The sequence below is a fragment of the Asterias amurensis genome, chromosome 17 (genome assembly GCF_032118995.1).
Source record: "Asterias amurensis chromosome 17, ASM3211899v1".
Lineage (NCBI taxonomy): Eukaryota > Metazoa > Echinodermata > Asteroidea > Forcipulatida > Asteriidae > Asterias > Asterias amurensis.
In genome coordinates, this window is record NC_092664.1 from 5466472 (window position 1) to 5482174 (window position 15703).

At 37.4% G+C, this 15703-nt stretch overlaps 1 protein-coding gene across 2 annotated transcripts in view; it reads left to right on the plus strand.

Annotated features, from left to right (window-relative positions):
• LOC139949707 (regulating synaptic membrane exocytosis protein 2-like) overlaps positions 1-15703 on the plus strand; it is a 98767-nt gene that overhangs the window by 10655 nt on the left and 72409 nt on the right. Inside the window, exons 2-3 of one of the 2 annotated variants that reach the window (XM_071948198.1) lie at positions 9664-9871; positions 15112-15147. In XM_071948198.1, coding sequence (XP_071804299.1) covers positions 9664-9871; positions 15112-15147 — 244 coding nt within the window. The remainder of the gene's footprint in view (positions 1-9663; positions 9872-15111; positions 15148-15703) is intronic. The other variant, XM_071948199.1, reaches the window with a different exon arrangement.

Here is a 15703-nt window from a genome sequence, read left to right on the forward strand (position 1 = left end):
ACAATAGCCTAGAACAGCCCCCCCCCTCTTCCTCGGATTGTGGGTTGTATGGCAATGTTGTGCTGTCATGCCAAGAAGGTTTTTCTCCATGTACATGTATGTTCTCCAGCCTTACCTCCCACTCTCTGCGCTGTCTCTGATTGCATCCATAACTCCTCTCCCTAAATGCCAGAGGTCCTTGACAGGTGGTTCTGGTTGCCGTGGCAACAGTCATCCATGTTTTGTGAAAATGGGGACGTTTTGTTCGGCTGGCAGGGCTGTCTGTCTGCATTAGACATCGGGTAATGCTGTAATTGCACTTAGACACATGGAAATGCTTTAAGGAATTGTTTGCGTTTATCATATCTACATTTTGAGGCTGATGGAGGTTGCTGGTCATGTGATTAGAGTGCATTTGCATAACAATAGATCCCACTTAAGACAAAAAGGTTTTGACTCTGGAGGATTGTTTGTAATTCAGATTTGTTTCGAATTTAGAGGTATGGTCGTTGTTTGGTTTTGTCAACAGGATATACAGGATTGTTTGTTAGGCAAAATTATCAAGGATGCATTTAAAGTCACCTTTGAAAGGTTGTGTGTCTATACTTGTTGAGAAAACAGGAACAATTTTCATGGTTATTTCACACAAACATCATTCGATCCACATTTAGCGAGGTGACATGTAAGATTTGAAATGTGTATTGTTGACTCATAAATGTATCTTTCTGATGTACAACAGTATTAGTTAGTGATAGCAATCCAACCAGTTTAATGGTCAAATGAAGACTTTGCATTCACACCATCAAAAATAAGTAAACACAAAGGTAGTGGAGTGGACACCTTTGGTAATTGTCAGAGAGAAGTTTTCTCACTTGGTGTATCCCAACTTATGCATAAAATAACAAATCTGTAAAAATTTTGACTTAATTGGCCATCTGAATTGCAAGAAAATAATGAAAGAAAAAACACCTACATATTTGTATGTTGCGCAGTTTGTTGCTTACAGATGCCTAATAAAAGGCTTCATGCCTCAACTCTTCTAATTTTGGGAAAAAACTTTGTTACTTCAGATGGAGCTGTTTCTCGCAATGTTTTATGCTATGAACAGCTCTTCATATTACTTGTTACCAAGTAAGTTTTTATGCTTACATTTATTTGGAGTAATTATCAATAGTGCCAAGTGTCTTAAAAAAACCCTATTATTTACATATATGTAAAGAAGAAAAACGGGCATTATAAAACAAGTAGGTTGCACAACTTTTTAGCAGCCCACCGAGAAAGTTGAGAAGTGATGTTTACCAGCCCTTGGCAGTTTTTACAAGAGTGCGCGGGGCTTGTGTTAACGGTGAGGCCTGCATTATGCATATAAATTATTTGAAACGTTTTCAAATAATATGTTAAGAATTCAGACAAGTTTCCTTTGTGGTGTCACTCGTCAGAGGATAGTCTTCAGGAAAGAAAAAAAATTGTAAAAATAATAAAATAGCTATCTAAGCGCAAATATTGACTCTCCTAGTCAAGTGCACTTTCTTATTAATAGTTTTTGTTGTCATCGTCATGTACAAAAAAACCTTGTCAAAAATATCCTGTGTTCTGTGAACAAATTGGCCAGGCTAGAGAAGTGTCTTTGTTGTCCTTGACGACTCAAAAGATTCATTTTCTGACGGATATGAAGGATTGAGATTTTTTTGATGAGGAGGATTATAAAATGTGAGGGATTGAAGTGACTGTACTTCTAAGGTAGACTAGCTAATCACGTAGGAGGTGCAAGGCATGATGAGTAGAGTGTTTTGTAGAATCATTTTAGCAGTCGGGTTCGAGTCAACGGTCTGTACGAAAGCAACAGTTTGTTTATTTCGGTTGGATACATTTTCGTGAGTTGAGACTTTGTTTGGTCGTAAGATGTCATCCCTCCAAAGGTAACGTTAGTAAGAAACTATTAGATGTTAAATTTGCATATGTGCAAAAACAATAGTTTACGTTCTTTGGTAAATTCTGTACATTTCGTGAGTAAAGTCTTTGTTTGGTTGGCATAATTGTACATTAAGATGTTGATTTCCACAATAAAAAGGCAAGGGCAGCAATGCATTTTCTCCTTGGTAAAGGGCACCCTTCGAGGAAACTGTAAATTTTCACTGTCAGAGCATTTCAAGAGCACCAAGGGTTTTCTCCTTGGTAAAAGGGCTCCCTTAAAGGAAATTGTTTAAATTTTTTAATTGAAGCATTTCAAGGGCACAAAGGCAATGACCAGGGGACATACATGTAGAGGCAATCGCCTTCGTTGCCTCTGTGAATTATCAAACGCGGATAATGACTAGTTGTTGTTTTGTCAAAAACACAGCTATACATACGTCAAACGATTGCAAAAAGTTCACCATGGTTCGTTGCAGAAACCTTTGCATGACAGAAGGTAACGTCATTCATCAAGAATTTTTGATGTCAAATGTATGTTGAATTTACATAATTTGTGAAGTTCAGTATTACAGCTGACCTGGTGGGTTTATAGAGGAGAGAGAGAAGGCACCGGACACTACTGGTAGAACAATTGTTAGCATGAAAACCTGAACGGAGAGCTGTTGATAGTATAAAAAATTGTGAGAAACGGCTCTCTTTGAAGTAACGTACGTACAGTAGTTTTCGAGAAGGAGGTGATTTCAAACTCAAGGCTTCAGGCCTGAGGTCTTAAAAAAATGTAGGCGCCTGAAAGCACACATTTGTGCAACAAGGGTGTTTTTACGTTCATTATTCTCTTGCAACTTGATGACCAATATATTGAGTCAAATCTTTCATTTGTTATTTTATGCATAGTATGTTGGAATACACAAAGTGAGAATACTTGTCTTTGACAATTATCCAATGTGTCTAGTGCCTTTAAGTACCATAGAGTTCTAAGGTGTTTCGTTAGGCTCTTTAGTTTTTGAGGCCTTGCATCGCTAGGTTTCAAAGTATATTTGGTTTGCAGCAACACCATATTTACATGTAATGTACTGTGTAGCTTGCTGGATAGATAAATGTTTTTTGGGAATTAAGTCCTTTTTTATATTCTGCTTAAAACATTGTGCTTTTTATTATTCAAGAATTTGTTATCAAGTACTAGACCACAGGGGAAACTGATTGGGTACATTTTAAATAATTTTGGGCTGAACAAAGAAGAAATTACTTGAGTGGGAATTGAACCAGTGACCTCCGGATTAACTAAGCTATGGCCATCCTTATCAGGGATCGAGTTTGCGAGGGAAAAAAATCCACGCGATCATGGCTTCTGTGTAATTCTAGACCTATTGTGTCATTTAAAGTCACAATGTTAACTACTATTATTTTGCACAAATTTTATTTATCAATGATCCTAGGCAAATGTAAGTTCCTGATGTTTTTAAATTAAGTTGGTACGCATGACAGTCAGTTAAAAAGCACATATAAATATTTAAAATATTCAAAAATATTATAGTTTCATCATTTTTATAACGTGTACATAAAATGTATGTGTTTTTATTGAACATAAATTGTGAAACACATATTGTAAGACTTTTTTTATGACAAATGAAATAATACTTAGGGCTTTTTTTGAATAGATTTTAAACACAAACCCTGTCCAAACATTTAAGTACTTATACAGTAATAATTCCACAGACTGGTTGAAGAAAAAAACATCACACTTCAATCCCAGAGATGACATCAAAATTGTTTTTAATGTCAACCACGATGAAGCATTTATGCAGGACCGTTCCATTAGCCCCATGGGGGATGCTTATTCTACTTCTATTTATAACCCATCGCGGCGAATTTGCATGATGGTCGGTAATGTACATGTACAGTAGATCGCATCTACTGCGCTGGGTTCTGTAAGCAGGTGAATATAGCCAGCGCCTGTGTTTATCATTTTGGGGTATGGCTAACGAACGAGGCTGCGTTTCGGTTGTGTGGCTGGCAGTTTGCAATTCTCTTCATATCATTATCAGCCTTTCTACTGTAATGTTATAATGGCAATGTATAGTACTACACTGTACATTACCGGATTTTATTTTATATTGATTTGGTACCAGGCTAGATACATTATTGTCCACGAATGTATGGTTAAAGATTCACCTCATTGGACTAATTCAGAAAAAAGATAAATAGTTAAATTTAATAGGTGTTCAATTTCTATCATCAGGGATAAATAATATTCTTTGGTTTAAGTTTTTCACTGATGTGTGTCCAAATTTATTTTGTGATCCCCGGGTATCTGTATAGTCTCGGACAAGTCTCTAACCTTACCTCATGTTTAAAGGGAGGCGAGGGTATTGTTAGGTAATAACTCTGAACATTTATGGCAACAAAAATCTTTGGTGAGAAGCCTACAGCAGCATTTGATAGAAAAAAAGCATTTTGAGAAAAATTTCACTTTGAAGCAATGTGGTTATGCCCCTAATTTGAATCTGAGAAATGTTACTGTCAGATACATTCACACTGCATCACTGCTCTGGATTACATTTTTACATGATTCAAAAATATGAACCGTTCCAGAAACAAAAGGTTTACTTTCATTGTAAGCACTTTATAATTAAGCACTTTTCCTTAAAAAGTAAAAGGTTTACTTTCATTGTAAGCACTTTATAATTAAGCACTTTTCCTTAAAAAGTAAAAAGGTGTTCACATGTCCAGGAAGAAAATATTCAAAAATTCTTTCAAATCCCTCATTATATTTTGAATAAAGCTACACAATTTGTTCCCGTATCATTGGAAATGTTTACAGCTTTTTTCTTTTCAGAAGTAAAAACAATTATCTTCTGTAAATGAACTCTTGACTTTCACGTTCAGAGAACAGATTCAATTCATCATTAAAAAGCTTTTTGGTGGTTGATAGTTGACACTTCAAATGCTGCAAGCTAAAGAGTTCATCTTAACTTTCTTACCAATTCTGAAAAGCAGTAAATTATATTTTTGATTTGTTGAAAGAGTTTTTTTTAAATGTACAATGAAACGAAATTTCTATTTTTTTTTAGAACACCAATAAACTCTGTTGCAAAGCCCCCTCATTTATACAAATTATTGCTGATTTCCAGCAGTTTATTTCTGTAATCTACTCATTTTAAATATTTCCGGTATTTCAAATCAATGGACCCTCACAAGCATTTAGCAAAGAGCATTTAGGACTGTACCCCTAGGCCTGGAGATACCTGTATAGAGAAGATGATGAACGCAACATTCAGTGTTTTAGATGTGGGAGGAAAACCCCAAATAGGGAAAACCCACACGGTCAGTTGGGGACTGAAAACGTAGTCCATTCTGAGAATCTGGTGTTACTGACCCGAGGCTGGGTTTGAACTGGGGTCTGCTGAGATTTACAACAGGGCAAGACACCACTATGCTAACCTTAATCCCTCTCAAAGATTTTTAGTCAATTTGGCATTTAGTTTTATAGCCTTTTTTCTTAAAATGGTATGGACATTTTAAAATGGCATTTTAGCACCCACTTGTTAAAACTTTGATTGACCACAATTGACACTTGTAAACAGGGGCAAACTTCATGTAGAAATTATTGCTCAGCAACAGTTACATGTAGCATGAAACCAGTCACATAAGGCTTCTAACAAATGAATTGTGTTGCGCTCAATAGTTGCTTTTTGTGCTTAAAAAAACAAAAACCAGTTTATATACTTTGTAGATATTTATTTATTAAAATAATAATAATAATAAATTTATTAATTAGTTATTAATTTATTATGATTGTATATTTCTGGTGATAAAACCAAGGATGCCTCATTAGTGAACTTAATTACTGTAGCTCTCAAGCCAGAAACACCAGGGTTAACCCCTACTCTTTCATGGTGTTCTGGGTTCTTTTACAGTACGTGCACTACCAATCCTGCATTTAGTACATTGGACCTCAATATTTAGCTTAATTTCCACACTAAAGAACAAAGCAAAAATAAATATGACTTGCTAAAGGACACAAGTGTCATGACTAGGACTTGAACCAACACCTGCTGATCAGAAACACCAGAGCTTGAGTCCAGTTGTCTTAACCGCTCGGTTGCAGGTGGAAGCTTTATGATTTATTAGATTGCAATGCTTACATTTTCTGAACCATAAATTAGATGCATTCATTAATTTCCTGTCATAAATATTATAATTGGAGCTTTTTTGAATCGAGTTATGTTACAATGTGAAGTTCAATGAGAGTTCTCATGAACTGAAATGTACTATAACGATGAGTTATGATGATTATTATTATATTTAAAAAGATATTATAAATTAGGATTGGTAGATCTATGTAGAGCTGACAAGCAAAGTCAGAGACATTGTTCATGATTTGTGTGATCCACCAATGAAATAGCAATCCTGTGAATGTTTGCTTGATCCATTGTGTGAGTTAGATGAAAGTAGTGAAAAATCATATCGCACACAATTTTCAGAATGGAAAGACATTTTCATCCTTTTACGTTTTGGTACCTAACACTCAAAATCAGCTGATTTTATTTTATTTTTTTAATATATATATATATTTTTTTTAGGTTTTCATATACAGTTTTTTTGAATCATTTCAGAGAGTTCTATTTCTCAGAAAAATGGTTCTAGTAAGATCTTCAAAAACAGTAAGCCTCCACAATAGACATAAACAGTTCTCTGTTTATTTTTTACCAATCCTCTATGATACTTTTTAAAGGCGTGGACAAGCCAGAAGCCTCCTATACTTGTAGAGCAGAACCTTTGCCTGTTAAAATATTTATGTTTTATTCAAGATTCAAATAGGCATGGTAAAACGTCCAAAGGAAGAGGAGAAATAGTGACAAATTTAAATGAGCTTTAAGGGGAACATACATATTTTTTGAACTATTTGATTGTTGAGATATTCTTAAAATGCTTTGTATTATCGAATGCTGCTGTAGGCGTCTTTTAAACCAATAAGTTTTTTTTGCCATTAATTTTAAGAGTGATTATCAGTAATACCTTCCCTTTAAGTGTCCCATGTCAGTTTATCTCTCTGTCCCTAAATGAATTCCATGTCTGTGATGATATGTAAAAACCCTGATATTTTAGATCTAGACAAAAAAACATACTGCATAATCCAAGGCTGGCTCTTTTCTATTTTTAGTACAGAATAAATAAACTTGCGGAATCCGTAATAACAAATGACGCGAATCCAGAATGCTTGAAATCATGGTGAAATACCAAAAGTGACGTGCGAGAGTGTTAAACTAGTTGACATATTTTCATTTTGTAATAATTCTCCCCCCTGACAATTTAAAACAAAACAACATTAAGGAAGCCATGGCTCGTTAGTGATATCTCATTTATATGCAAATTAGACTCATGGTCAGTGGACAATCTTGGGTTCAGCAGACGTAATGACGTAGATCACCGTAGGCACATATTATGCACATACTGTGTCGCCTTGACTGCAAAATAAAAAAATAAACAGTGCAAATATTTTACTGGGTAATTGTTCAACTAGATGTACATCATGCTTTCTGTAAAAAAGGAAACAATTTATTTAAAGTTGAGTATTTAAAGCTAATTTCCTATATTTTAATTTAACTATGAGAAGATTGTTTGTCAAAATGTAATCCTTGGTAGTCCCCCCTGAAAATTTAATAGTCTTAAATTAAAACTGGCTTGAAAGTCAACTCTAGCTCATCAAAACTGGCTATTGAAAGGGGATTGTACATTATTTGTTTTTGGAAGAGTTCATTTATTTATGTTAATCCTCGAAGTGTTCAAGAAACATAAGGGATGGCACATCATTGGTTTTACTTTTTGGCCCCCCGAAAAAAAACATTTGTTGAAAATATTTTGAGTTTTGTGCTGGCCTGATGCTTCACAGGGGTAATGGGGGCAATTGTCTCTGTTGTCCCTGGTCATTGCTTTTGTGCCCTTTGAAACATTTCAAAAGTAATTTATTTACGATGTTCCTCATATACACGTAGAGGTGCCTTGAAGAAGAAAACGCCTTGGTGCCTTTGCCTTTTATTTTGTTAACATCTGTACACCAACATAAAATTATCTGGCTATACATCCTATAGGCCTACACAATCATTTATATTTTGTTATTACATTGTATACATACGGATGTAAAACATAGATGTAATGGTATTTCACTTTTTCTTTTAGCACAGTGCTAATTAATTGACAATTTGTTTGTTTACAATCCTTAGAAAATGTTTAATTATGGGTCTAAATCCCTTCAGGATGTGGTTGTTTCTAACCATTATGTTCAACCATCTCTAATGTAAAATCGTTCTCTAATAGTGAGATCATTTGGATAGACATTCTTCAATGACATGCTGGCACTACACAGAGCTGTGAAAATGCACCCAAGCCATCTGTATACCTCTTGTACTTGGCTTAGACACAAACGGGCTAACACTTCCAATATTACCTGCCATTCCTGGTCCGTTAAATTCTCATGTCACTACACCCCCCCTACCTTCGGAATCAATTATGTAAATGAGGCTAGAGGAGATGGGAATTGTTGCAGACACCAGGTTTGGTTGTGAGCAATATACATAGAGTGAATAATATAACACTAGTGGTAAATGACAAGCTGCTACCAATCTATGTAGCACTGTGGTATGGTATAAGCCTATTGATTTTTATCAGCAAGGGGTTGCCCATATTATTCTGTCAAAGCATTTACTGTACAGGGCTTTAGTGAGTGTCATATAAAACTAGGGTACATATATTCATAGTTCACCACCACATGTGAGCATAAATTTAGCAAGTGTCAGGTTTTTTATAGAATTAGCATGACACGAATTACAAAGAGTAGGCCTACCCACTCATCTACTACAGTCACGCTAGCAGTTTGTCCAATGGTTGTACGTGTAGCTTTTTGTATGTGTTGCCGCAAGTCAATAGACATGCAAGCTTTTACTCAGAACATTTTGAGTAGATTAGAGAATTATTAATTTTTCAATTACTTTCAAATTTTAATAATTTTTTTTACGTAAAACGGATGAAATTTTTGTTTTTGTTGTGTAAACGCATTACAAACCCAGTTACACTTGTTGCTATAAGAGGGTTTGCCTTAGTGTTTCTGAACTTGCAACAGTACCTTGTTTACCCTCATAATGTGCAAGTGTTGCGACTGACCAGGGCGGGATTTGAACCCACATTTTGTATATAACAGAACTTGAGTCCTTCGCCCTAATACCACTCAGCGACGACATGCTAAATATGAAATAAAATAAAGACACAAATTCCTAACTGTTTTTTTTTAAATTCTGATGAAGTTGATCTGACATTGTGGAAGGTGTCTGGTGTTTCTGATCAGAAGAGTGTGAATTTGAGTCCCAGTTGTTATGTGTCCTTTTTAAAAGCAGGACACTTTTATGTACTATTGCTTCGTCCATCAGATGGGACCTAAAGTCGTTGGTCCCGTGTGTTTTGTAAAGTACATAAAATAACCCTGGGCACTTATTGAAAAGAGAAAGGCTTCACCCCGGTGTTCCTGGCTGGATTGGCAGCATACTGCTCCACAGCACCTTGCAAACCATAACATGGCGCTATGTAAAAGGAGTAGATCTCATAATTCCAACGTAGTATCACATACATGAACATTTGTGTACCTTTCAGAAAATACTGTGTTTAAACGCGTTAAGATGCCCTTTGTTGTATTTAGTGCTATATAAAAATCAATTATTATTATTATTATCATTATTATTATTATTATTATTTTTTTAAACACTTTTGAATCAACAGAGCCTTAAAAGATGATCTTGACCGCGTCCAGCAGACAACTCAAGCTGTTGCCGTGGAGAACAAGACAAAAGGCGTTCCTCAAAACGGAGCAGTTTGCCAAATCTGTCACAAGACCAAGTTTGCTGATGGCGTTGGTCATTCGTGTAGTTACTGCAATCTGAAATCATGTGCACGGTGCGGAGGTCGAGTTACACTGAGATCAAATAAGGTGAGGATTTACTGACAGAGGAAATACTTTTTATTTATTTATTTCAAACGGTATTTAACGAGGGTGACACATACAGCACAGGTGATCATTTAGGGCCCTCATGGAAGTAATCTACATGCAGGAATCATCTAACATTTCACCTGACTTGTTAAATATTGGTGTACAATATGAGGCATGGAATATTGGAGAACAACATTATTTATTTTTCGAGGTCTTGAACTTTGCTCCTGTAGGGGCGCAGCAATTTAGCTCTGGTAAGGGGCACATCTATGAGCAATTTGTATTGTAACTTTGCATAGGGCACCACAGCAAAAGCACAGGGAACCACAGCAAATGCTGTTGAAGTGCCGTGGGTTATTTTGAGACCTGTTTTTCTGTAGATTAGTACTGGTGATGGCAGCCAGAGCAGCTTATGTCATGAGAAGAGATACTTGGTTGTGTACTATAGATTGTGCAAGTCTCGCACGGCGTATTCAAACATTTGGGGACTCCTTTGATCCCACATACATAGCTTTAGGAAACAGACTGGCGTAATGTTTGCGAGACTTGCACAGTCCTTAGGGGCTTCGCAGATTTGACCTTTGAACAAAAATAGGTAAACCAGCAAAGGCTATTTTGAAAATGTTGAACACTGCTTTGCACGGTTTACTAGGTTAAGGAGTGATGTCAAAGGTCACAATGCAAAGACAACCAGACCCACGTAGTCACTCCTAATTCAAATGGATGCAAAAAAGGATGCCAGCAAAAATGAGTGCCATCAGAAAACACATTGTGTATAAAATCACATCCCATTCTTGTTGTTTAAAGGGGCTGTATACGCTCCTGGGGGTAATTTATAAGCAAGAATTTATTTGGTAATTATAAATGGTAAATGCACCTTTATAATGAGTTGCCTATAATATGCCTAAGGTATTTGGCTTGCAATCTTAAATTTCAGAATCATTGTAGACGCAGGCCTGAATGCTTGAAAGGGCAAGGGCACCAAGGCATTTTTCCTTGGTAAAGGGCACGCTATGAGGAAGTTTCAAATTTCTATTGTAACATTTCAAGGGCACCAAGGCATTGACCAGGGGGCATGGAGGCAATCGCTTTTGTTGCCTCCATCATGAATTGTCAGGCCTGTCTGAAGACTATTATAGGCCTACATGTACAAAGCCCTGTTCACACTACTAGGAAATATGTTTGACCCCAGGGAATTCCTTGGAGTTAAAACCCACTATTCACCCTGTGTTCGTTTCACACTTGCAAGTTTTTCTTTGTTCAACCCTTCCTCCATGGTTCAACCCACGTTATCATAATTGCTTCTTAAAAAGTTCAGAATGTAGTGCATTCTGCTTTAACATGTCTAGCATTCAGGCTCCTACACTGTATGTGGATAGTATCAATGCCTACATTCTTACTGACTGGCAACATACCCCTAGTGACAGTTGATTTGGGTTGACAGCCCAAATCATTTTGGTGCTGTCCTCACATTGAAGTTACCCGGTTGGACTTCTGATGTAAGGCGATATCTCATAACAAAATAAAGTTTGTCTCAAAAGAAGTTTTATCTCAAAGTCAGTGCTACTTACAATCCAACACTTTGTCAAAGATGATAAAAAAGAAATTGTACTTGAGTTTGTTTTAAAAACAAATATAGCAAGAAGCAGAAGTTACTCATTATTTCACTGTTGTTTATAAAAGAGGTGTCTTCTTGTCTTTTTTTGTAACTGCAACAAAAAAGTGGACCCATTTTTTTTACACACCTGTATTTGGAACAAATTAAATTAGCTGTTGCAAACCATCCAAAAGGACCTATGGTATTTACACGAACAATAGATAATTGCCTGAGTTTGGACCTCGGCAGAGTCTTTCCCCTTTTGTCTCTTTCATCCCTTGCTTTGTCTGTGTGCTTTCTGCCTCTCTCTCTCTTTTCATTTCTTTCCACTTGACTGCGTCTGTTACACCAGTATACCTGTTTATGTGTGTTGTGGTGCCATTCAGCCCTCGAGATGCTAGGGTCAATATCTCAAGCAAGTAGCTATTTTTAGCTTGTATTTGAAAACCGTGTTAACTGTACTGTAAAGCCAGGTTTAAAAATAGGATTTTGTATCTAGTTTTAGCAGTTAATTAACTAAAGATAATAATGGCTTATTCACCCAGAAACCTTAGCTTTAACATTGCAATTTGCCTAGGAATTTGTGTAAAGGGTGGAACATAATCCAGCCTATAGGTTATATTATGGAAATATTGACTGCTATGAGGGGCGCAGTTAAAATTATAGGCCCATGGTGATGTCAAAACCATGACTATGCCCGAAGTGATGCTGAGGGCATAGACATAGTATGATGTAAATGGTCAAGGCACAGTTTTCATGAAGCGGTATTAAGCAGAAAATTCTTGGCTAAGCAAGAAATGACCATGGTACCAGTCGCATCAATGGTAACAGATCTGGCTGGTGACTTCACTTTGTAAAGCAAATTTGTATTGTGCTACTTAAAGCATAGAGTAAGGCTCAAAGCATGTTTTTGTGCTTACAGGGCTTATGAATTGGGCCCAATTTGTGGGTCGAGTACATGTATGATGACCCAGGCCGATGGTGACCCGCCCTCATTACAGAAGGATCATAACGGCAGATTGTTGACTTGATGAGCCGTGATTACACGGTCTGTGTCCAGATTTCTTTGATTTACTATTCATTGGAACCAACCCGGAGGCACTGTCCCATTAACTCACTACCATTAATTACAACTGCTAATGACATTAATTATGCATGGGTTTTAATTTGCTCATGACTTATTCATCACTTTGTAAATCAAACGTTTATTGTGATTTTTTATTCATGATGTGCGTTCTGAAGCTTCTGTGTTGTCCGACAAGACTTATTCTTTAGCAAGATGCAAAGACTTATTCAAGCTCTCAATAAAGCATGTCCCAACCCAAATACAGTAGAAAATTTACATTTTTAAAAACTTATAACAATTGATCAGAGCTTTTGCATCAAAGGTTACTTCAAAGGGAAAGTACAATGAGTAATTTATGTCTTCTGTTTCAACCCCGAACAAAGGTATTGACAAAATAGGGAGACTACCAATATAAGGCTAGATATGTAGCTCAGTTGGTAGAGCGCCAACACAGTAAACCGGAGGACTTTGGTTCAAATCCTGCTCTAGTAAACTTTTCTTTGTTCAACCCTAAATGTTTTATATCTTGTCACCATATTCATAAAATTTGTATAGTTCGGTAAGTTTTAAACATAGGACGATCTCATTGAAATCAATATTTTATTAATGGGGGCATGTTTCATGTGCACTAGCCAGGTGCTACAAGGTAAACATTTTTGTCTGACTTGGGTTTGTGGTTGTCATGGTTGTGACTCTTAAGGGCTTTAAGGGGTAGATCTTAATTGGTTATTGTCACATTGCAATGATTTAAGAGGCCCTAAGATATCAAAACCTCTGTTGCATAGACCTACAAGGAGATGTTTCATTCCTACCTCCCCCATCCAAATCTCCTCCCCATTCCTAATCTCAATATCCTTTTCTACATCCTCTTTCCTACATCTCCTTTCATAAAATCCCTTCCCCCTTTCCTACATAGATCTCCTTTCTTAATTCCCATTCTTACATCCCCTTTCCTGATCACTTTCTTAATTCCCCTTTCCTACATCCCCCTGTCCCACTTCCCCTTTCTTAATTCTCATTTCATAATTCCCATCCTAAATCCCCGTTCCCTTTATTCCCTTTCCTGATCCCTTCTCTATATCCCCTTTCCTACATCTTCTTCCCTACATCTCCTTTCCTACATCCCCTTTTCTAAATCCCCTTTCCTAAATCCCATTTCCTGATCGCTTCCCTACATCTTCTTCCCTACATCTCCTTTCCTACATCCCCTTGTCTAAATCCCTTTCCTAAATCCCCTTTCCTGATTGCTTCCCTACATGTACATCCCCTTTCCTACATCCCCTATCCTGATCGCTTCTCTACATCACCTTCCCTCCTCCCCCTTTCCTACATCCCCTTTCCTAAATCCCCTTTCCTGATCTCTTCCCTACATCCCCTTTCCTACGTCCCCTTTCCTGATCCCTTCCCGACATCCCCTTTCTTAAATCCCCTTTCCTGATTGCTTCCCTACATGTACATCCCCTTTCCTACATCCCCTATCCTGATCGCTTCTCTACATCACCTTCCCTCCTCCCCCTTTCCTACATCCCCTTTCCTAAATCCCCTTTCCTGATCTCTACCCTACATCCCCTTTCCTACATCCCCTTTCCTGATCTCTTCCCTACATCCCCTTTCCTGATCCTGTTCTTAAATCCTCTTTCCTGATCTCTTCCCTACGTCACCTTTCCTACATCCCCTTCCCTACATCCCCTTCCCTACATCCCCTTTCCTACATCCCCTTTCCTACGTCCCCTTTCCTACATCCCCTTTCCTACGTCCCCTTTCCTACATCCCCTTTCCTAAATCCCCTTTCCTGATTGCTTCCCTACATGTACATCCCCTTTCCTACATCCCCTATCCTGATCGCTTCCCTACATCACCTTCCCTCCTCCCCCTTTCCTACATCCCCTTTCCTAAATCCCCTTTCCTGATCTCTTCCCTACATCCCCTTTCCTACGTCCCCTTTCCTGATCCCTTCCCTACATCCCCTTTCCTACATCCCCTTTCCTGATCACTTTCCAGATCCCCTTTCCTGATCCTGTTCCTAAATCCCCTTTCCTGATCCCTTCCCTACATTCCCTTTCCTACATCCTTTTTCCTGATCCCTTCACTACATCCCCTTTCCTGATCCTGTTCCTAAATCCCCTTTCCCGATCTCTTCCCTACATCCCCTTTTCTACATCCCCTTTCCTGATCACTTTCCAGATCCCCTTTCCTGATCCTGTTCCTAAATCCCCTTTCATGATCCCTTCCCTACATTCCCTTTCCTACATCCCCTTTCCTGATCACTTTCAAGATCCCTTTCCGTAATCCCCTTGCCTGATCCCATCCCCACATCCCCACATCCCCTTTCCTTATCCCCTTTCTTGATCCTTTTCCTACATCCCCTTTTTGATCTCCCTTTTCCCACTTCCCCTTTTCTAAATACCCTTAACTTTTATTTCCTCTTCACCGTATTAGCAGTGGAATTACGCCCATGCTCAGATATATATAAAAACTCAATTAAAATAATTAGAAGCTTTAAAACACACCTATAAGTATAATTTACATCTTCCCCATTTTCATAAAATGTCATACTTTTCTCCTTTGATATTCAAGCCGCCAGAAAAAGTCACCCCCGCGGTGCGACCAAAGGTATAATATATGCAAAATTTATTCCTTTTTGAGTTACCCCTTTACTCTTTTTAACGTCACCTTAAACCTCTCACAGTTCTGTTATTCTTGATTTTCTCTAATATTTCTTTTTACTGAAGTGTGCATGTTTGAATGATTTATATCTGTGTGTTGAGATATTGCCTAACACTGTTGTGCCACTCACAAAAAGGTTGTTGACTAAACTAACCCAAACTGGTATACATCTACCCTGATTTGAAACTCCTGCTTTGCAGATGGTAAGCAGAGCCAGAAAAGTTATACCCTGATTGGTCTCCTCTTCTCCAGTTGAGAATATGAATTGTCCAATGAAGACACAAACTATTTAAAAACCAAACTATTTAAAAAGGATATCCCAATTTCAATATACTTGCACCCTGATTGGTGTTCTCTTTTCCAAATTAGGATATTGTCTCAATTAAGAAACACTTTAATAACTTGCAAAGTATCCCAACCAGAATATGTATATATCCAATTGGGCACTACCTAGTAAGCTCAGAATGCTGCAATAATCAGATCAGTCTACCTGATTCAGTCC